The sequence below is a fragment of the Amblyomma mixtum genome, chromosome 2, assembly GCF_055824585.1.
Source record: "Amblyomma mixtum isolate Tamu chromosome 2, ASM5582458v1, whole genome shotgun sequence".
NCBI classification, from domain to species: Eukaryota; Metazoa; Arthropoda; class Arachnida; order Ixodida; family Ixodidae; genus Amblyomma; species Amblyomma mixtum.
In genome coordinates this window covers 244,390,246-244,407,132 of record NC_143013.1, presented here as the reverse complement: position 1 = coordinate 244,407,132, position 16,887 = coordinate 244,390,246, and the positions used below count along the sequence as shown (strand labels likewise).

At 43.6% G+C, this 16,887-nt stretch overlaps 2 protein-coding genes across 4 annotated transcripts in view; one reads left to right on the top strand and one right to left on the bottom strand.

Moving 5' to 3' along the window:
* pcm (5'-3' exoribonuclease pacman) overlaps window positions 1–10,840 on the bottom strand; it is a 67,821-nt gene extending 56,981 nt beyond the window's left edge. For all 3 annotated transcript variants that reach the window (XM_089573434.1, XM_089573436.1, XM_089573435.1), the window contains exons 1-7: window positions 10,663–10,840; window positions 9,614–9,745; window positions 8,160–8,260; window positions 5,714–5,811; window positions 4,302–4,411; window positions 3,163–3,273; window positions 1,527–1,612 (exon numbers count right to left, since the gene is read on the bottom strand). In XM_089573434.1, the coding sequence (XP_089429560.1) occupies window positions 1,527–1,612; window positions 3,163–3,273; window positions 4,302–4,411; window positions 5,714–5,811; window positions 8,160–8,260; window positions 9,614–9,745; window positions 10,663–10,737 (713 nt within the window). In that variant the 5' untranslated portion in view covers window positions 10,738–10,840. The remainder of the gene's footprint in view (window positions 1–1,526; window positions 1,613–3,162; window positions 3,274–4,301; window positions 4,412–5,713; window positions 5,812–8,159; window positions 8,261–9,613; window positions 9,746–10,662) is intronic.
* A 166-nt stretch (window positions 10,841–11,006) lies between these two features.
* Window positions 11,007–15,582, top strand: Spase12 (Signal peptidase complex subunit Spase12). Its single transcript, XM_089573431.1, has 4 exons — window positions 11,007–11,178; window positions 11,300–11,359; window positions 11,948–12,034; window positions 15,334–15,582. Exons 1-4 carry the CDS (start codon window positions 11,125–11,127, stop codon window positions 15,439–15,441), a joined length of 309 nt encoding a protein of 102 aa, XP_089429557.1. The 5' UTR covers window positions 11,007–11,124; the 3' UTR covers window positions 15,442–15,582.
* Window positions 15,583–16,887: the final 1,305 nt, after the last annotated feature.

Here is a 16,887-nt window from a genome sequence, read left to right as displayed (position 1 = left end):
AGGCCTCTCGCATTCTTCGATAGCACCCCAGAAGCAGCGGCGTGGAAGGCTATAGCCTTGCAGTAACCAGGCTGCGCTCGCATCGGCTGTTATGGAGATGTGAAAACAGCAACAGCTTTCCCATTCATGTACCATTTTCCATCTGACACGGCTGCAATGTGGGCAAGCCACCCTAGCTGATGCTTGGCCTGCCATCAGCGTATACTGTTGGTGCTGCGCGGAGAAGCCAATTTACTGTAATTACTCACATAATAACCCCCCCCCCCCCCATTTTTTGTTGAGAATTTATTCTTTTTAAACTCTCATGAAAAAAGGCGCACACCTGACATTCATGGCCGGTGTTCAACATTCTCGCTTTATCTCACCGTGACTGGCCAACAGTGTCGACTATCACAAAAGCATTGAATAATGCCATGATACAGCAAACATCTTCTGAAGTGAACGGTGATAAACATCAGCGACACATGAACGCAGGTGACACAACTTGTCGCCCTTATGCTTTTTGTCATTATGGATGAATGGCTGAACGGACGGACAGCCGGACCTACCTATGATATGAAATTTCGGCTCTTGCAAAAAAATCCGTCGAAAATGCTTTTTTTTTTCGTGCGTTACGAAACCTTTCCCTACACTGATGTGAATTCTTATGGAAAAAAAAGTGGATTTATAATGTAAATATGGTAAGTGGCGCCTGTTTTTTGCAGTCTCCAGAATCGCCTTGAGCACCTTTAAAACAGCGCTAAATAATTGAAAAGGTCTCCCAGTTTCTATAGTAAAGATCGCATGAGTTCCCATCCCTTCTACGACTAAATTTCACTGCTCTTGCGTGCGTTTCTGACGAAATTTTACATTCATATTCGACTACATCTTATGTATTAACGGCCACGTTTCAAGATTTTTTACAAGCTTGCTATAACGAGGTTCTATTGCATATCCACTGCGCGCAAGACATGGAAGCACTACAGACCAAAGCAAAATTAGCGAAATTAATTGGCTGTGGCCCAATCATGAGATGAAGTGGGCACCTCCTATTTTAGTCCCTCAAAGCAGAATGAATACAAACACTAAGCAACACTTACGCAAGACAAACACTTATCAACTGGGCATGGCAACAGCTGCCCCTGTCAGCAACATTTCGGTTCACATTTTGAAATAGAAGGCCTGACAGTCCTTACACACGAAGGAAGCTACGCAAAGCAGGTCATCATACGATAGGCGCCGTTTCCATGTTTGCTTTCTTTTCATGTTCATCTCCTACATTCCACCTCATCTCAGGTGGAATGTGCAGGTAAAAGTATGGAGCAGGTGCAGGTATAGGATCATGAAAGAATGCTCATCACAACTCAAGCAAAGAAAGAGCTTAAATTAGTCTATGCTTTGAAGTCTGCCTGTGTGCACTACAGAAAATGATATTGCCGTGAAGCTCATTTCAATGCGCAGGAAATTATCTAAAGAAATTAAACAGCGGGACCATGAAAGTAGACAAGTGAACGCTGAACAACATAATTGGTGAAAACAGAACAAACCTTTTCTGATTCTGCCTCTTTCCATACACAATCTCTTCTCGAAGCAATGCGAAGTGTGGCTCATGGGAACATATCCCCAACATGATCTGCAAGGAAAAGTGCCTACATGAGCGCGTTCCTCTCACCAATACAAGATCCCACATTTCATTTAGGTTCCACGACAACCATGCTGGCTCAGCCTCACAGCCAAAAGTAAAAAAATAAAACAACAGCTCTGTTGCCAACAGGAAAAGAAGAAAATGAGCAAAGATATACAAATTGTGAAGCATTTATGGTAGTGGTATTAAACTGAAAGGAGGCGAGTAACATTTGCAAAAATCAGATAAGGAAACTGGAAAAGTTACTTTCAGTTAACCTTTGATTCTCAGTAAAGCTGACTATTAAGCAAGTAAGAAAAATATACTGTATTTGCTCGCATAATAGGCACACTTTTTTCCCAGAAAATCCGGCTCAAAGTTCGGTGTGCGCCTATTACACGGGGTAAAATTTCCGGAAATTTTTCGACTCGCAAAATTGAACATACCGCATAAATGTACCCGTGTACGCGCCGCATTCTGTTTTCCCAAAGGAAATAATTTTAAAAAAAATATCCGCGTAGGGCCGCACCCAAACTTTCCACGACCCATGCGGGAATAGCCTTCGAAATGCACGTGCCGATGGCCTCCGCGATCGGCTCCGGCTGCAAGCAACGCGCGCTTGGTCGCGGAGGACACACACGCGCACAGGAGCTTCCAGGCGCCGCCCACGGATGGCACCCAAGGTCAAGCTTATCGTCATCATCAACGTTTTCGTCCGCTGCGAGCTTTCGCTATCCATATCGACATCAGCATCACCAGCTCCAGTTTTTTTATTGCTGTTGAAGGGCTGGTTTCTGCAAGGAGGATTTGTTTCTGTCGTAGCGTTAGCGCGTTAGTTCATCGTAGTTGCGGCTTTCTTGCGCTGTCGCCGAGCGTTGCTATTTTAGCACGACGGACAAGCGCCTTAATAGCTACACGGCTGGGAGTTAGATCTCGAACACGGCAAGCATGCGGCAGGCCGGAAATTCGATGTGGACAAGAAGTGCGGCAGCTGCGACTGCGGCGTGCCTAAATTTTCGTATGCGACTCCTATCGCCACGGTTTTTGGGGTCCTAAGTCAGGAAGGTTTCCGGCTGATGAAGCTTTCCAAACAGACGTTTAAAGTGAGCATCCCTGAAAACTGTGTACGGCTGTTCCACACGATGTCGTTGTACGTGCTGTGGGTCCGCAGCATCTGCGACGGCAGCAGCACTAGTGAGGACTAGTAGTAAGTTCAGCAAAAACTTTGTTAAAATAAAGATTTTGGGGGTGGGGAGGCGTCGGCTTGCAATCATGTGAATACAGTACTGATCACAGTGCCGAGTTCGGGGTGCGCCTATTATGCGCGGAAATAAAAAAATCTGATTTTTCGCGACCGAACTGTGGGTGCGCCTATTATGCGAGTGCGCCTATTATGCGAGTGCGCCTATTATGCGAGTAAATACGGTAAAACTGGTAAAAATGTTCACATGCTAAAGGGCAGTAAAGTGGCGTGGGACATGACAATAGTGGAAAGGCATAATGCTTTAATGCAGCTTCAATAGCATTGGAACGACAACAGAGTATACATAAAATCTCACCAAGTCAGCATCAAGCCCATACAAGCAATGCCTCGTGTTGGGATCGTAGCCAGGCTGGGATCGCTGAGTACGGATAAAATCCATCACCTTGTGTTCCCCTTCGCCAGGGGTCTATGTCAACGCATGGGGAACAAACAAGACTTGGTCAGCAAACAAAACAAACTCTGATACATACAATCCTGCACAAATCTGCACATTGCTCTGTTAGTATCAAAACAGCATCACTTAAAATACAACAGCAAAAAGCACACACAGGAAACACTACAGAGAACCTGTCATCAGTAACATTTTCCAAAGGCCACAAATAAAATCAAATGTTTTTAGAGACTGCTTCTTTCCACGGAAAAACTACATTACTTCATGATAAGCACAGTGCAGAGAGGGACGCCTCACATTTAGCAAGCTGGCAATGAGAAGCAACTACCGTCTTTCAAGTTAAGAAAGAGGACTCCTTTGCCATTCCTTAGTTCAGGGACAAATTACTGACTTCTGAAAGGGAAGTGCAACAAGCTGAACGCTGCTGCACTTCATGGCTTCAGCAAGCTGAAGCCATAAAACAATGGGGGGAAAAAACAAAACAAACGAGTAATGCAACAACCGTAATGTGAAAACTCTAATTTCATGTATCCTCAGCATGCATATTTGTGAAGCAAGCAAGCAAAATAAGTAGCTCCAGTACCTCAGGAGTAAGAACATCTGGTCACTAAACTAAAAGAGAAGACTGCCTGAACTTGGCTACGGCTTGGTTGAAACATTCGGCACGACTTGTGATGTCCTCCAATTTTCTCCCCCTTCTTCTTTCATTCTTTCTCTTTGCCTGCTGCTTCTCTTTCTTGGCTAGGCTTCTGTCTTCTCTGTTTCTCTTCTTTCATCTCTCTCTCTTTGCATGCCTTGACTTGGTGCTCATCTGCTTGGGTGCCAAGCCAAGACAAGCCTAGTCTTCTCTCTCTCTTGATTTGGCTAGCGGATTTCTAAAATGGACTTCAGTTACATGACCACTCGGGGTGGGCTCCCATACACGGCCATGGCGCAAAACCGAGGTTCAGTCCTCAGTGGCGGCAAGTGATCACTACACTTCTACTGTAACAATCAAATTTTCACGACACGCGGCCGGCTTTTGCTACAAGGTACACAATTACCTGGTGACCGGAGAGGTACACATTGATGCCCTGCCAGAGCGGGTCGGTGGAGACCTTAGTGGCCACAAACTGCTCCAGCTGATCCTGAAGCCGAGCCATGAATTCCGTGCCTGCATCAAGAATTGCATTTTTCAGAGAGCCCCGCTTCCTTTAATGGGCCCTGAAACGGCTTCTGTCAGGCTGGGCTCGATAATTTTGGCACAGAGATCACAACCCTAACAATGTTTCTTCACAAGGATATCTTTCCTCCTTGCTTTCATCTCTTTCCTCCCGAAATTGTACACCCTGATAGCCGGGCCTATGTTCTACCTAGAGAGCAATGCATTATGTTGTGATATGAGTGCCGGCAGCTTTTGGCTTGGCAAGGGCCAGCATCGAACCAGCTGACTGGCAATATGACTGAGCGAAGACCCACTCAATTCAGACAGGACAGCTATTCGCACCTTGAATTACAGCTGAGCCATATTAGTCCAGAGATGGGCTTTCAGCTGTACAGTGATGTAGGCTTTGTTACTATGACTACAAAAGCAGCAGTTCCCATGCTTCGGAATAAGAAATAGCTCTGCAGCCAGCGATACAGAAAGAAAGGTTTACTGCAGGCAAGAGAACTCACAATATAATCCAGGTTTCAATAAAAGCTCGTCTGGCGAGGAAAAGGCATGACGGTTTATTGGTGTTTATCATCCCAAAGCGGCTCAGCCTATGAAGGACACAGTGGTTGAGGGCTCCAGATAATTTCGACCACCTGGGGTTCTTTAACGTGCACTGACATCGTGCAGTACACACGGGCCTCTAGAATTTCACCTCCGTGGAAATGTGACCACCGCGACCAGATCAAACCTGCGTCACGACTCCACAAAAATGACTGTCTCATCGAAGTAATTCTCGCCGTTGTTGGCTTCTGTACAGTCTATAATGTCAAAACGCCCCAGGCTACATTTGAAACACAGCAAAGTTTTACTACATTTACCAAGATTTTTCTTGGGAAAAGTCCTTAAAGATGCTAACGAGAGAGTCTCATTTCATGTATCCAGTGGATAAAACATGAGCACTATGCCGGAGCCTAGAGCTGCATTTTGCTAATACAATGTAAAGAAATGTGAATTTCGTGAATGATAGTTAGAGGGGACCGGATTAACATGAGCAATGAAAATGACACTGACACCGGGCGTACACAATGCAAAGCAACCAGTCACACTGCTCTTGACAAAGAGCTGGATGCATGCATATAAGCAGTGACAAAATTCGCAACTTGATGCATAATGGAAATCAGTATGAAGCATAGAAGTGCACTAAACTACGAATATTCCCATCCAATTATATCCAACGGTGAAATTGGAAAAAGGAAAGAGGCAACTTGAAAACTAACATAGCAAAGCGCAGAGTAAAAAAAAGAGGGGAAATGCCCTTACCTGGTGAGATGCAATTTGAGTCAAACCTCTCCTCAGTGGGCAAGGTCTCTCCTTTGTCACGGGCCTGTTTCTCCAGTGCCGCGGCTTCCTTGGCAGACCTGGAAACACAAGAACAATGCAGAGGCCTGCCACAGGCTTCGTCGCAAAAGGCACACATGCTTGCAATGCCCATTAGCAGAGCTGTTTGGGGATGACAAACATCCAGACCCCTCGAATATCAAACCAACTCAGCCGTGAAGCAAACAGGACTACAGCCAACGAAATGTTGAAAACAAAAACTTTACATCTATGTGGCTGTAGGAGGTGCACGACGTATTTGACTCTTTCCTTACCGCACCGTAGGCCATGTGGTATATATGACAGACGTTTTGGACAAGCCGTCAAAAACTCAACTCAGCCCTTGTGGACAAGCTGCGCCATCACTGTAGTTTGCTTCTACAGGACCATTCCTTTGGTTTCAGCTTTGTTTCTTTTTTTTTTCCTTTTCTACCGTGAGAAGGAGACGTAAAAAATGAACCTTTGACTGGACATAGTCCCCCGGTCACCTATCATGGCGTCCATTTCGTTGCGCGCTCCTCAAATGCGAAGGACTATACTGAGCACTTTGGTCGATTCTTATGTTGCCTTTTCTTTTAGAACAGTAGTGAGTTAGACAACCAAGTGGCATGGTCAGATTTCAGTTTCGATTGCGAGACTTCATCTCAGAGGCACGTGTTTGGCTCTACTGTTGACTTTGTGTTTTAGGTAGTGCACTTGATTTGCAAATGATGAGAGTGGTTTTAATTTTTAGTTTTTTTGGTTATGATGCCAAGAAAAGACACGCCCCCTTTTCTGCGCCATAGGCCATTGGACCAATGTTTTAAAACTGCCACCAAAAACTAAAGTTGGCAATCCTGGACAAGCTGCGCCATCTAGTTTGCTTTTATAACACCATCTCTTTGGTTTCAGTTTTGTTTTGTTTATTATTTGACATGAGGAGGCAACCTGAAAAATGAAACTTTCTTTTTTTTTTAAGAGTACCAGTGGAGAGTTAGGCAACCATGTGGAATTGTCGGATTTCAGTTCCGATTGCAAGACTTCGTCTCAGAGGCTCAAGACATCAGCGCGTGCTCCCGTGTGTTTCGTTTTGCTGTTCAAGTTGTATTTTATGCAGTGCACTTGATTTGTAAACAATGAGAGTGGTTTTATTTGGTGCTTTAGTGTCTTTGCAACACACTGTCAAGATATTTTACTGAGTTGCCAGTAGATTTTTGATTATGATGATGTCACAAAAGGCCATGCCCCTTATTCACACATGGAACCCATTCACTACCAACCAAATGGAAAAAAAAAAGTAGGAACTGCAAGCTCTGCTATATAAAAAAAAACAATAAGAACAAAACTCGGAACAAGTGTAATGTGCAGCACATCCCACATCTACCTCCACTTCATGTCCTCACATGACTGCTTTCTCTAGTGACACAGCAGTCACACTGCCTAACTTGAAAGGCCACGGAAAGTGCAGCGTATTATGTATGCAGCTGAAAATCGCAAGAATGGTAGCTAAAAACATGTGAAACGTTTTGTATATTTCAATTTTTTGTCAACAACTTCTGGCTCAGTGCGGCGGCTTATTTTTGTTTTGCTTGTATTCTTTTTTTGCGTTACCAGCATATTTAACCAATAAATTTTGGAAAAGTGTTGCAGACAAAACTGTGGAATTTTTTTTTGTTTGGAAGTGCAATCAATAAGCTACAGTTTAATGTATTACAATGGGCAGTGCATTTAGCGCTTCTTGAAGAAATAATTTTTATTTTAAAACACTCAAATTCGGTCATTTCTTTGTGGCAAGAAAAGAGTTACGGGTACAAAGTCTCACTTTTCATGAATTTCATGAGTACACTGTTTGGCAGGCACAGGAAGATTAAAGGGACGCTGAGGATAAATTGAAGCTGATTTATATATCATTCAATCACTATGCTCTAAGATATAGAGGCTGCTCATGGAGCTTTCATAAACTGAAAGACCAAAAGGATTAAATACAGGTACAGCTGTTTACAGGCCGTTTCTCATGAGCAAACTGCGGTGACATCAAGAAGAACATTCTTTTTTTGTCTGCAGGCCTGCGAGCCTAGAACTAAGCAACACCTACTACTCCCTGCCAGTGGTCACAGAGTGCCTAGACCTCTCGACAATGTCGCTCACACCAAAAGTTTGAATCCATGGTGGAAAAAAATATTTCACTTTCAACTCCAAAATTCTCAGCAATAAATACATCTTTTGCTGCCAAAAAACATCAGCCCAAAAAAGCTAAACAACCACCTAAAAGAAAATTTCTATAAAAAGGTACACAAGAATTATTCTCATAAAAAGTGCGAACTGCAAAATAATAATAATTGAAAAAAAGATTCGTGGTCCCGCAAAGTTTTCCCTTTAAGCGTAGCCCCAGCAAAAAGTCATCATTTACTTGAATCTTCGGCCTCGCTGCTGGTTCATCTTGGCCCTTGGGGCGACCCCATCCACGGCCATGAAGAACGTCTTCTTTGGTTTGATCATCCGAAAGAGGAACTGAAAGTCAAAATGAACTGCTGCAGTTTTGTTTGGCCTTCATGTAAGAGAAAATCCCAACTCATTTTCACTTGGCGAGAGAAATAAAAGTAGTCATGGTTTTTCTCATTTTATGACGAAGCAGTAGAAGAGGGCATTAAGATATGCAGAGGATATGCAAAGATACACAGAGAAACATAGATGATGAAAAAAAACTTTCCCAACGTTGTCACGGAATCTGGATACATGGGCTTAAAGTCTGAAGGATTTGCTCTGCTCACCATAAATAAAGCTTGTCTACTTTTTCCTAAGCTCTCTCAATATTTATCTTTTCATAGTATCACTGACAGTGACATCACTGATACGTGACACAAAACACTGCACTTGAACGCAACAGCAAAGCAAACAATGAGAAGACTAGAGTACTTCTTGCCAGCACCTGATGACAGTTTTGATGGTGATAATAGATTTTTATGGTGCACGGGCAGCTCGACCAAAGATCGCCATGGCACAACGTATTTTTCATCTGCCAAGGTGGGATCGAACACCCGTTTTCCAAGCACTTCACCTCAAAGCAGCTGAGCACCAGGCCAAAGGCCTGCTGCCAGTTTTAACAACAACAACAACAACAACAAAAAAGATTTCTGTTTAACATATGTGCTATGCACCAATACTACTAACAATTCAATTCAGAGGACACCAAAGGCAAGTTTGATTTCCCTTCACTACGGCTTCCCTCATAGCCCGAGTCGCTTTGGGACACCAACCAACAAAGCCAAATGCATGTGTTGACACTTGTACCTGCCTGTAACTGACGGGAGTTATTGGAAAACATAACAGAGTGCCGCATTCGTAGCTGCAGCCCAGCATAGCCAGATCATTGAGCAACAGCTTTTGCAAGTAATTTGCTTAGAGTGGCACTCTCGCAATGATGGGACGCCCTCTAGGACCTGGGTGAATGCACAGGGTTCTAATTAAATGAGGCTAAATATTTTTTTGCTCATGTCTTCAATTTCTTCACAATATTGCAAGCATTGGCTATGCTAACTATTCAGGGGCTTAAGGTACCACTTATAACAACAAAGTATAATGAAGGCAGATACACAGGACACTATAAAGGTTATTGCTGTGCTGGAAATGTTAGGCAGCAACAGCCAAATACCTTCCTAATCAGGTGGCATGGAAAGAAGAATCGTGGCACTGTGGAAAAACTTCCAGCGAATCTAATACTGACCGTGGCTATCTTTAAGCCGTGAATAAATAAACGCTGCTTTAGCATGACATTGGTAAAGTCAGTGTAACCACATTTCAGCTAGGGTGAAATTAAGAAAAAAACAGGCAAAATAAAATAAAACCACGTCCACCTGCACTTACATCAATGTAATTAAAGATGTCCAGGAAGATCTTTTCCTCTGTGATCCGAAAGTGTGGGTCATCATCGTTGGGGTGTGAGCACACGTGGATGATGCCATTCATGTCAAGATACAGGTTGTCGAACTCTGGTATCTGCACAGGTTTGAATCAGTATACCAAGGTTTTTGAATCAGTAATGCAAAGTGAACGCTTGCTCTCAGGTACAACAAAGGCGACAAACTGGCCTGCAGAACGGCTTGTCTCGTCATCAAAAGAAGAATCTGAATGAAAAAGTGGTCAACTTTGTAACATCAGTCTAAACAGTTTGCTCAGTTGGTATAAAGTGCTGCTTGAGCACTGCTGGCACAAGGCAAGAGTTACTGAAGCTCGCTAGGCGAAGTCATTAAACTGGCCGATTATGATGATGACTATCGACAAGCACTGCACACGTAAATGACAAAAATGTACTACAGCCAGGATCGATGTAAAAAGCCACGCACTGTTTCTGCCAAAAAGACCCATGTTTTCTCTTAGGATTCCAAAACAGCGGTGGGATTCATTGTTCAACTGATGAAAAGGTCTACTATTAAAGTAAATTTGCCGCTGACCTTTTTGTTCCTATGAGATTTAATGGCCTGGGCGCTGAGAAACACGGTGATACGATTTGACAGGGCTCCGGCTGACATTTCTTTTCGCTCGCCACCGTCGATTCTACAAGGGTTCAGTCGAGACCGGGAAGATTAAAGTTATCTCTTTTATTTTCAATCGGGCAAAACGTGGTACGTAACACTCAACTGCGCCGATAATGCCCAGAGCTAGGCGCGACGCAGGTAGCGCGCGCTCGAGAATCGGCTCAATACGGTACTTCACGAGACGAAGTTAGCGGGTTCAACAACAAAACAACATTAATACATGGGCACGGTCTACAGCTGCCAAGTCCATTTAAGCAGCGAGCTGACCGCGTCCGGCACATACAAGAAAGCGACGCAAAGCGAGAACGATCGGCTCAGCAAAACATTCTACGAACTGCGTCTCGACGGTTGGGTTACCTGTCGAAACATGAAACCTACCTGATATTCTTTGACAACTGTGCTAAGGCAGGGATAGCGCTCGCTGATCCATCGGTAAAACTTCGGAACCCCCATTTCTGAATCCTAGATAGACTACCAAGTAATTTAACCAGTCATGTGGGCCAATAATCCCGGACAACTTTGGCAATTTTGGTAGAAAGTGGAAAAGATGCTAAGTGACTGCGGTCCTGCTATTCAGAAAGGACTTAAATGAACACAATTGTAAAGTAAAATGCAAAATTTTAATTTTATAATATTAATTTCAAGCACATTATTTTGTTTGTTTAGTTAACTTTGATTTTATTACAGTTTTTGACTAATTTTTTTTTCTGCGTGCCTGTAAGATCAGCGTTGCTTGCTCGTCCTGCCAAGAGAGCAGCAAGAGGCTACGTGTGCTTTTCTGCTGCTGCAGTGCTCAGCAGCGAATAATTTATTTTTACGAGTAATACCATCACTACAATCATGATAGACATACCGTTCGTAACGCCGTTCCTGAACAGCATTCCCACGTACATGGTATGCACGCATGCTTCCCGCATATGCGACTGTTAGCTTCCTACTTGCGAGCCGGCTGCTGGTTGTGATGTTGCTTACCGGCCACTGCCGTGATGTTGATTGTGTTTGTTTTGTCTCCCAGGATTTCGAGGGGCAGAAGGTGGCGGAGAAGATATTTCAAGTAGTTATAGTTATTTTTGCGGTAAGTCTCATTGGTCGCCGTTAGCGCACTGGTGGCTTTACTTTCTCTGGCTACAAGCGTGCGTAAAAAGCCGGACGCGGACGTGGCCTTATTGCTTTGGTTGCCCAGCAGAAGCCGAACAAGCGGCTCAGATCAGTATAGTGTGCTGTTTATTTCGGCAGTTTAATCGTGTGCTATTCAGCTTAGCACTCGCGAGGTTTCCGTTTTCCCCTGCGCGTTAGCGAGAACTAAAGTAGAAGAAAACTATATTCGGTTTTGTGGCTGTAGTGCTGCACGTTACCGTTTGTTGGGTTGCTGCTGTACGGTCTCTGAAGTGCTTTCGTGCTGCTCGAGGTATTCGTTCGAGAAAGTAAAGCAGGTGTGCTACTCAAGAAGGGTATAGGATATTACAAACGAGGTACTACTTAAACATGCAAACATTCACAAAGCTGTACTGCATTCTAAAATATAGTGTGTCAGTCAGGTAGATTATTTTTAGCGCGATCGTAATGAGGTGCAGTGCCAGACAAGGTTCTCGGTGTGTGTGCAGAGGAAATGTTTCTGCCATACAGGCACCATGTAAAGCAGCGTTAATTTTTTTTTTCACAGGCAGCGGGGCTCGTTTGGGGGTACATCGTGCAACAGTTTTCCTACACTGTGATCAGCCTTGGAGTTGGATTCGTCATTTCATGCCTGGTAAGTAGTTTAGTCGTGTCCTTGTACCGGTGTGAACTGCCAGGTCTGTGGGTCTTTCTGTCATGACATCCTTGCTCACCAGCGTACCTTATGGCTCTAAATTCCCACTTAAATATGCTGCTGCAAGTTGCAAGGATGAAAGAAAAGTTCTTGGAAATCAACCTGGTGATTTGTATTTCATAATATTTGTTGAAGAGTTGAAGTACAGATGTGCTGATGTTCCTGCAGTCTTGGTTTACCTCGGGCAGCCATTATTTGCCTCCGACAGGTGGTTTATTTCAGGGAGGCCAGCACCTTGCAGTGAAGCTTGCATCTCGGATCGGCTGTGCAGATTGTGCAAGGTGCCCCAATCGATGAAGCCCCCTTCTCTGCCAATATCATAGTTGATAATTTGTTAATCAGTGGCGGTTTCAATTGTGCGATCAAGGTTACTTCCATTGCCTCTGTCACCTGTAGCGGCCAAGCTCAGTACTAGCCTTCTTTGGCCAAAACGCTTTATCGCAGCCTTTTTCTGTCTGAATCAGTTTCATGGAACTAAAGAAAGAAAAGACAAATAAACGAGAGAGGCCTGGTTTTATTAGCCTAATTATTGCAAATGTCCAGCACCCCTCCTCGTCCTGTGTGCCCCTTCCTTCACGCCAGCAGCAAACCTTATTGCGTCATTTGTCAGCCACGGGATTGTTACAAGGACTGGGAGGAAGAAATGAGAATCTGTGCATAGTGGTGCTGTCGTGTGGCTGTATTTAATGGCAGACATGAGTGAGTCATTTTTATCACCCTGCGACGTGCAAAGCGCACTGAAGTTTTAGGATTTTTCAGTCCCATACAGTGCCTGAAAAAAAAGTGTGTGCGCCACGGAAGTAATAATAACCTCATTATTCAGCATGCTTGCCCTGTGGGCCTGTACGTAGTTCACATTGTTGGTCTTGTGACTACATTATGACTGCAGTAGCTTTTTTCGAGGCCAAAGGCGGCACTTTATGCCACTAGCTCTGTCTCTGCTGCTGAAAAGATGTCTGCCTGTGCTGCATGTGAATTATGTCACATTCGAGAGCACTTCCAACTTGTTCATCCTTCATCTTCCCCGGATTCTGCGCTGTAAATTTTTTTTATCATGGCTATAGTGCAATACTTGTGGCTGCTTATTCTAAACGGTGAAACAACCCTGAACATCCACCTGAATTATTTCCTGACTTACAAAAAAACAAAAAAATGCATTTAAGACGCGCGGTTGTATAGGATGCACTAGCAATATTTTTGAAAAAAAGCTGTGTCTTATACACCAGAAAATACGGTACTCCATGTCATTGTCAAACAGCCCTGTGGTCATTAATTGCTGTTCAGCTACTTTAGCTGGAGTACACTCCTGTCAAACACGAAGCATTTCACTCATAACCCCAATGTTCTGAAAAACATCGCATTGTCAGTGTTACTCATTTTACCAGTGAGCATGAAATCTGAATGCCCATTAGACTTTGTGAGCTGGTTTGCTTTCTGCTGTCAAAGGTGGCTCTTCAGCAGCAGTGCTGCTTCACAGTCCAGCCTTCCTAGGTCTTTAGATATCATTAACATTAGGCCTCGCTATTCATTGCATGCACATTGCTTTTCAAAAGGACACCTTTATATTTTTTCTTTACCACCACAATCATTGAATTGATTCACTCATTATCTGTGGGATGTGTCGTCAATCTCAGTGGCTTGCTCAGCGATCCTGTTCACTCTCTCTGGTGGGCATCAAAAAGGGCAGGAGATATCTCCTGGAGTGTAAGTTTCAGTAGGAAGCCTTGTGCATTGACAGTCTTGACTCTTCATGCACTGTGCCGATCAGCAACGTAAAAGCGTTCACATGGCACCAAGGGGGAGTTGTATTTCAGTGCTGAAGATCTTAAGGAAACATTCTCACTGAAGACTTTGCAGCGAGCACAGGAAAAAAAGGAACTTTTACAACTGCACTGTTTAAAGAATAAAACTGCTTCTTTTTTTTCATTGAGGGCTTGGCATCAGCAAAGCACTGCACTTTGCTCTCTGCTATCAAAGTAAAAACATGGTGGTATTTGTTTCATGTGCGTGGAAGGCTATTTCTTTGGCAGGGGAGTAATGACTATCAGGGTTGTGTTGTCCTGCTTCTGTTTCTATCATATGTTACTTCACAGAGTCATGAAAGGTTTTGCTTGAGGTTAACTGTGTCATTTCTTTTGTGGGTTCCATTTCATAGTGTTTGTTGTAGTTGGTATCATGCTAGAAAAGGTGGGGTAATTTTTTCATCTGGTGAATCATTTATGAATTAACTGGAAGTCGTGTGCTGAGGCTTTCTTGGAAGATACCTTTGCTGGGTCCTGAAAAAATTTACTTATGAAAACATGCCTGAAAGACGCTTACTATATTGTTGAAGATGCTGCTATACTAGAACCTTGTAGTGGCTTACACTACTTTGTTAAAAGGCACCGTAAGCCTTAGTATAAAGTAAGCCCACACACAAATTTCCTCTCGAGGTTGTCAAGTATTTAGACTTCTTCAACAGGATTGTGTTGGGAGGAAAATTAACGTCCTAGTTGAATTCTCGTGGCAGCTCACCACAGTCTGCCTTCATAATAAGCGTTGGTGATTTTGCAGCGGGTAAGTTGGTTGGCTGTGCCTTATGAATAACTTGCAAGAAATTACAAGTACTTGGAAATCGCGAGGCTTAAGTAAAACTCTTTGCAGCTTAAGCGATTCTTAGGAGAGTAGTGTAGTGCCAAGTTTTAAAACCATCAAAAGTGCTGAAAATAAGAAGGCCACAGCAGTATCGTGGCATGTAGCCAGCCCCAGTCACATGTATATTCATGATGTTTTGCTTGTTTTTGAAAATTCATCTGCATCGTCTGTAGTATGAAACACAGATTGGTCGTGTGGTCACATGCTTATATGACATAACCGAAAATACCTGTTTGATGCTTGTGCTTGCACAGTTAAATTACGTGCATTTTACTTAGTACTTTCTGAATGTTGGTTAGATAGCTCAGATCTAAAGCTTTGGCAGCACTCTTATCTTAAAATGTCGAGAAATCAGGTGAGGTAGCGTACTTGCTTAAGTCTGAAGAGACAGTTTTTGTTTTGTTAGAATGTACTAAGAACCGAACAAGGTGATGAAAAATCAGAGTTAAAGTTTAGTGGAGCCAAAATTCTGTGAAAATGTAGTAGGGCAACCAAACTTCTGACACATTCTTTTTCATTCACCAGAGGTTAGGCTATCCTGTTTTGCTTAATACCTTATCGAACTTGCTTTCTTCTATTCAAGAGTGGATGTTGTTCTCTTGCAGCTCACGCTGCCCCCCTGGCCATTGTATCGCAAGCATCCACTTCCATGGCAGAAGGTGCGAGATGAAGCTGGCTCCTCATCCAGCAAATCCAGCAAGAAAAAGAAATAAGCCTCTTGCAGGGACGTTTGGGCTGTTTTTTTTTTTTGTAAAGGGTGTTGTAACACTAACGGAGAAGGGTACAAATTGCTTTTATTTCTTGTAAAAAATTGTACGAAAACTGTCCTTTATTAAAACACGGGTAAATGGGCAGTCCTTGTTTCTTAATCTGAGAATCCTCTGTTTCAGCAATCATGCGTGGCCTAAAACTCCGATTTGAACATGGTTGTAATGGTGTGAGATTACAAGAAGCCATTGGATTCAATATCACTTTGTTGCATTTCCAAACTGGCAAGTGCGTCGGCAGACTGCTTTCACAACGGATCAAAATATGTGTGTCCAATTGGCATTTTTCACCTTAGAGAAGAAACTATATAGTACTTACTGTGCGCATTAAAAAAACTTGGGTGAACGAATTTTGCTGAAAACATTACCCTCATGTTTTAAAAAGTCCTGGAAAGTTATATAGCTGTTGGTTCAGGGTTTTTTTTTTCACTGACATTATATTTCTAAACAGTTTGCCTTTAACCGCACTTATTTTGTAGCAGTGAGAAATTCACACATGCACATTTATGTAATGTTCAAAATATGGAGCCGAACTTCTGTGTAACTACACACCTAGAAGGCTGAAACTTAGCAGTGCAACTGGACTCTCCATATGCCTGCGCTGATTTGTTTTACTTGCAAATGTACTTCACATTGCAGTGAGCTATGGAAAGATAAATGAGATGATAGGTGTAACATTGAGAGACAAAAAGAGGGCAGAGTAGGTCAGGGATCAAACGCGCATCAATGACATCCTGATCGAACTCTGGGAAGAAGGCTTGGGCAGGACTGGATTTCAAGGGAAACGTAGAGGGGGGGGGGGGGGGGGGGGGGCTGAAAGTTAGGTGGACAGATGAGATTAAGAAGTTTGCGGGATAGGGTGGGCGCAGCTGGCACAGGACAAGGTTAATTGGAGAGATATGGGGGAGGCCTTTGCCGTGCACGTGGTCTTGCAGTGGGCTTAGTCAAGCTGATGATGATGCCATCATTTTGGAATTGTTGAAAAAAAAAAAGCCACCTTTGATTTTTTTTTTTTGTCGCGAAAGCTACATTGGCCACGAACTTGTGATTTCGCTGTGGCAGTGCTCCGAGGAGGCTCAGAGACCGACCTTGAGCCGCTGCCTAGTAACCACCGCAGCTGGCGTCATCTGGCATGATGTCACACCGCGCGCCTCGCCGCCGCCGCCATTTGGTATGACGTCACATCGCTTGCCTACATCACTCACTAACCACCACTCTATACTCTTTCGTACAAATAAACTTTTTGCTCACTCACTCAATCACGTCCTGACTGGATTGGAAAACATTTATTGAGCTCTAAAAACATTCTTGTGATTGTCGGCCAGATCTCGAGTCTCGTCAACCGTCGATCGAGACCGGTTCAAGGAGTGGTCCGCCCTTAGTCCAGGGCTC

What these genes read in the sequence shown, in the direction of transcription:
- Spase12 (XM_089573431.1), top strand. Translation starts at nt 11,125, where the DNA reads ATGATAGACATACCGTTCGTAACGCCGTTCCTGAACAGCATTCCCACG. An exon ending in ACAGCATTCCCACGTACATG is followed by an intron (nt 11,179 to 11,299) that starts GTATGCACGCAT and finishes TTTGTCTCCCAG; the next exon opens with GATTTCGAGGGGCAGAAGGT. An exon ending in GATTCGTCATTTCATGCCTG is followed by an intron (nt 12,035 to 15,333) that starts GTAAGTAGTTTA and finishes GTTCTCTTGCAG; the next exon opens with CTCACGCTGCCCCCCTGGCC.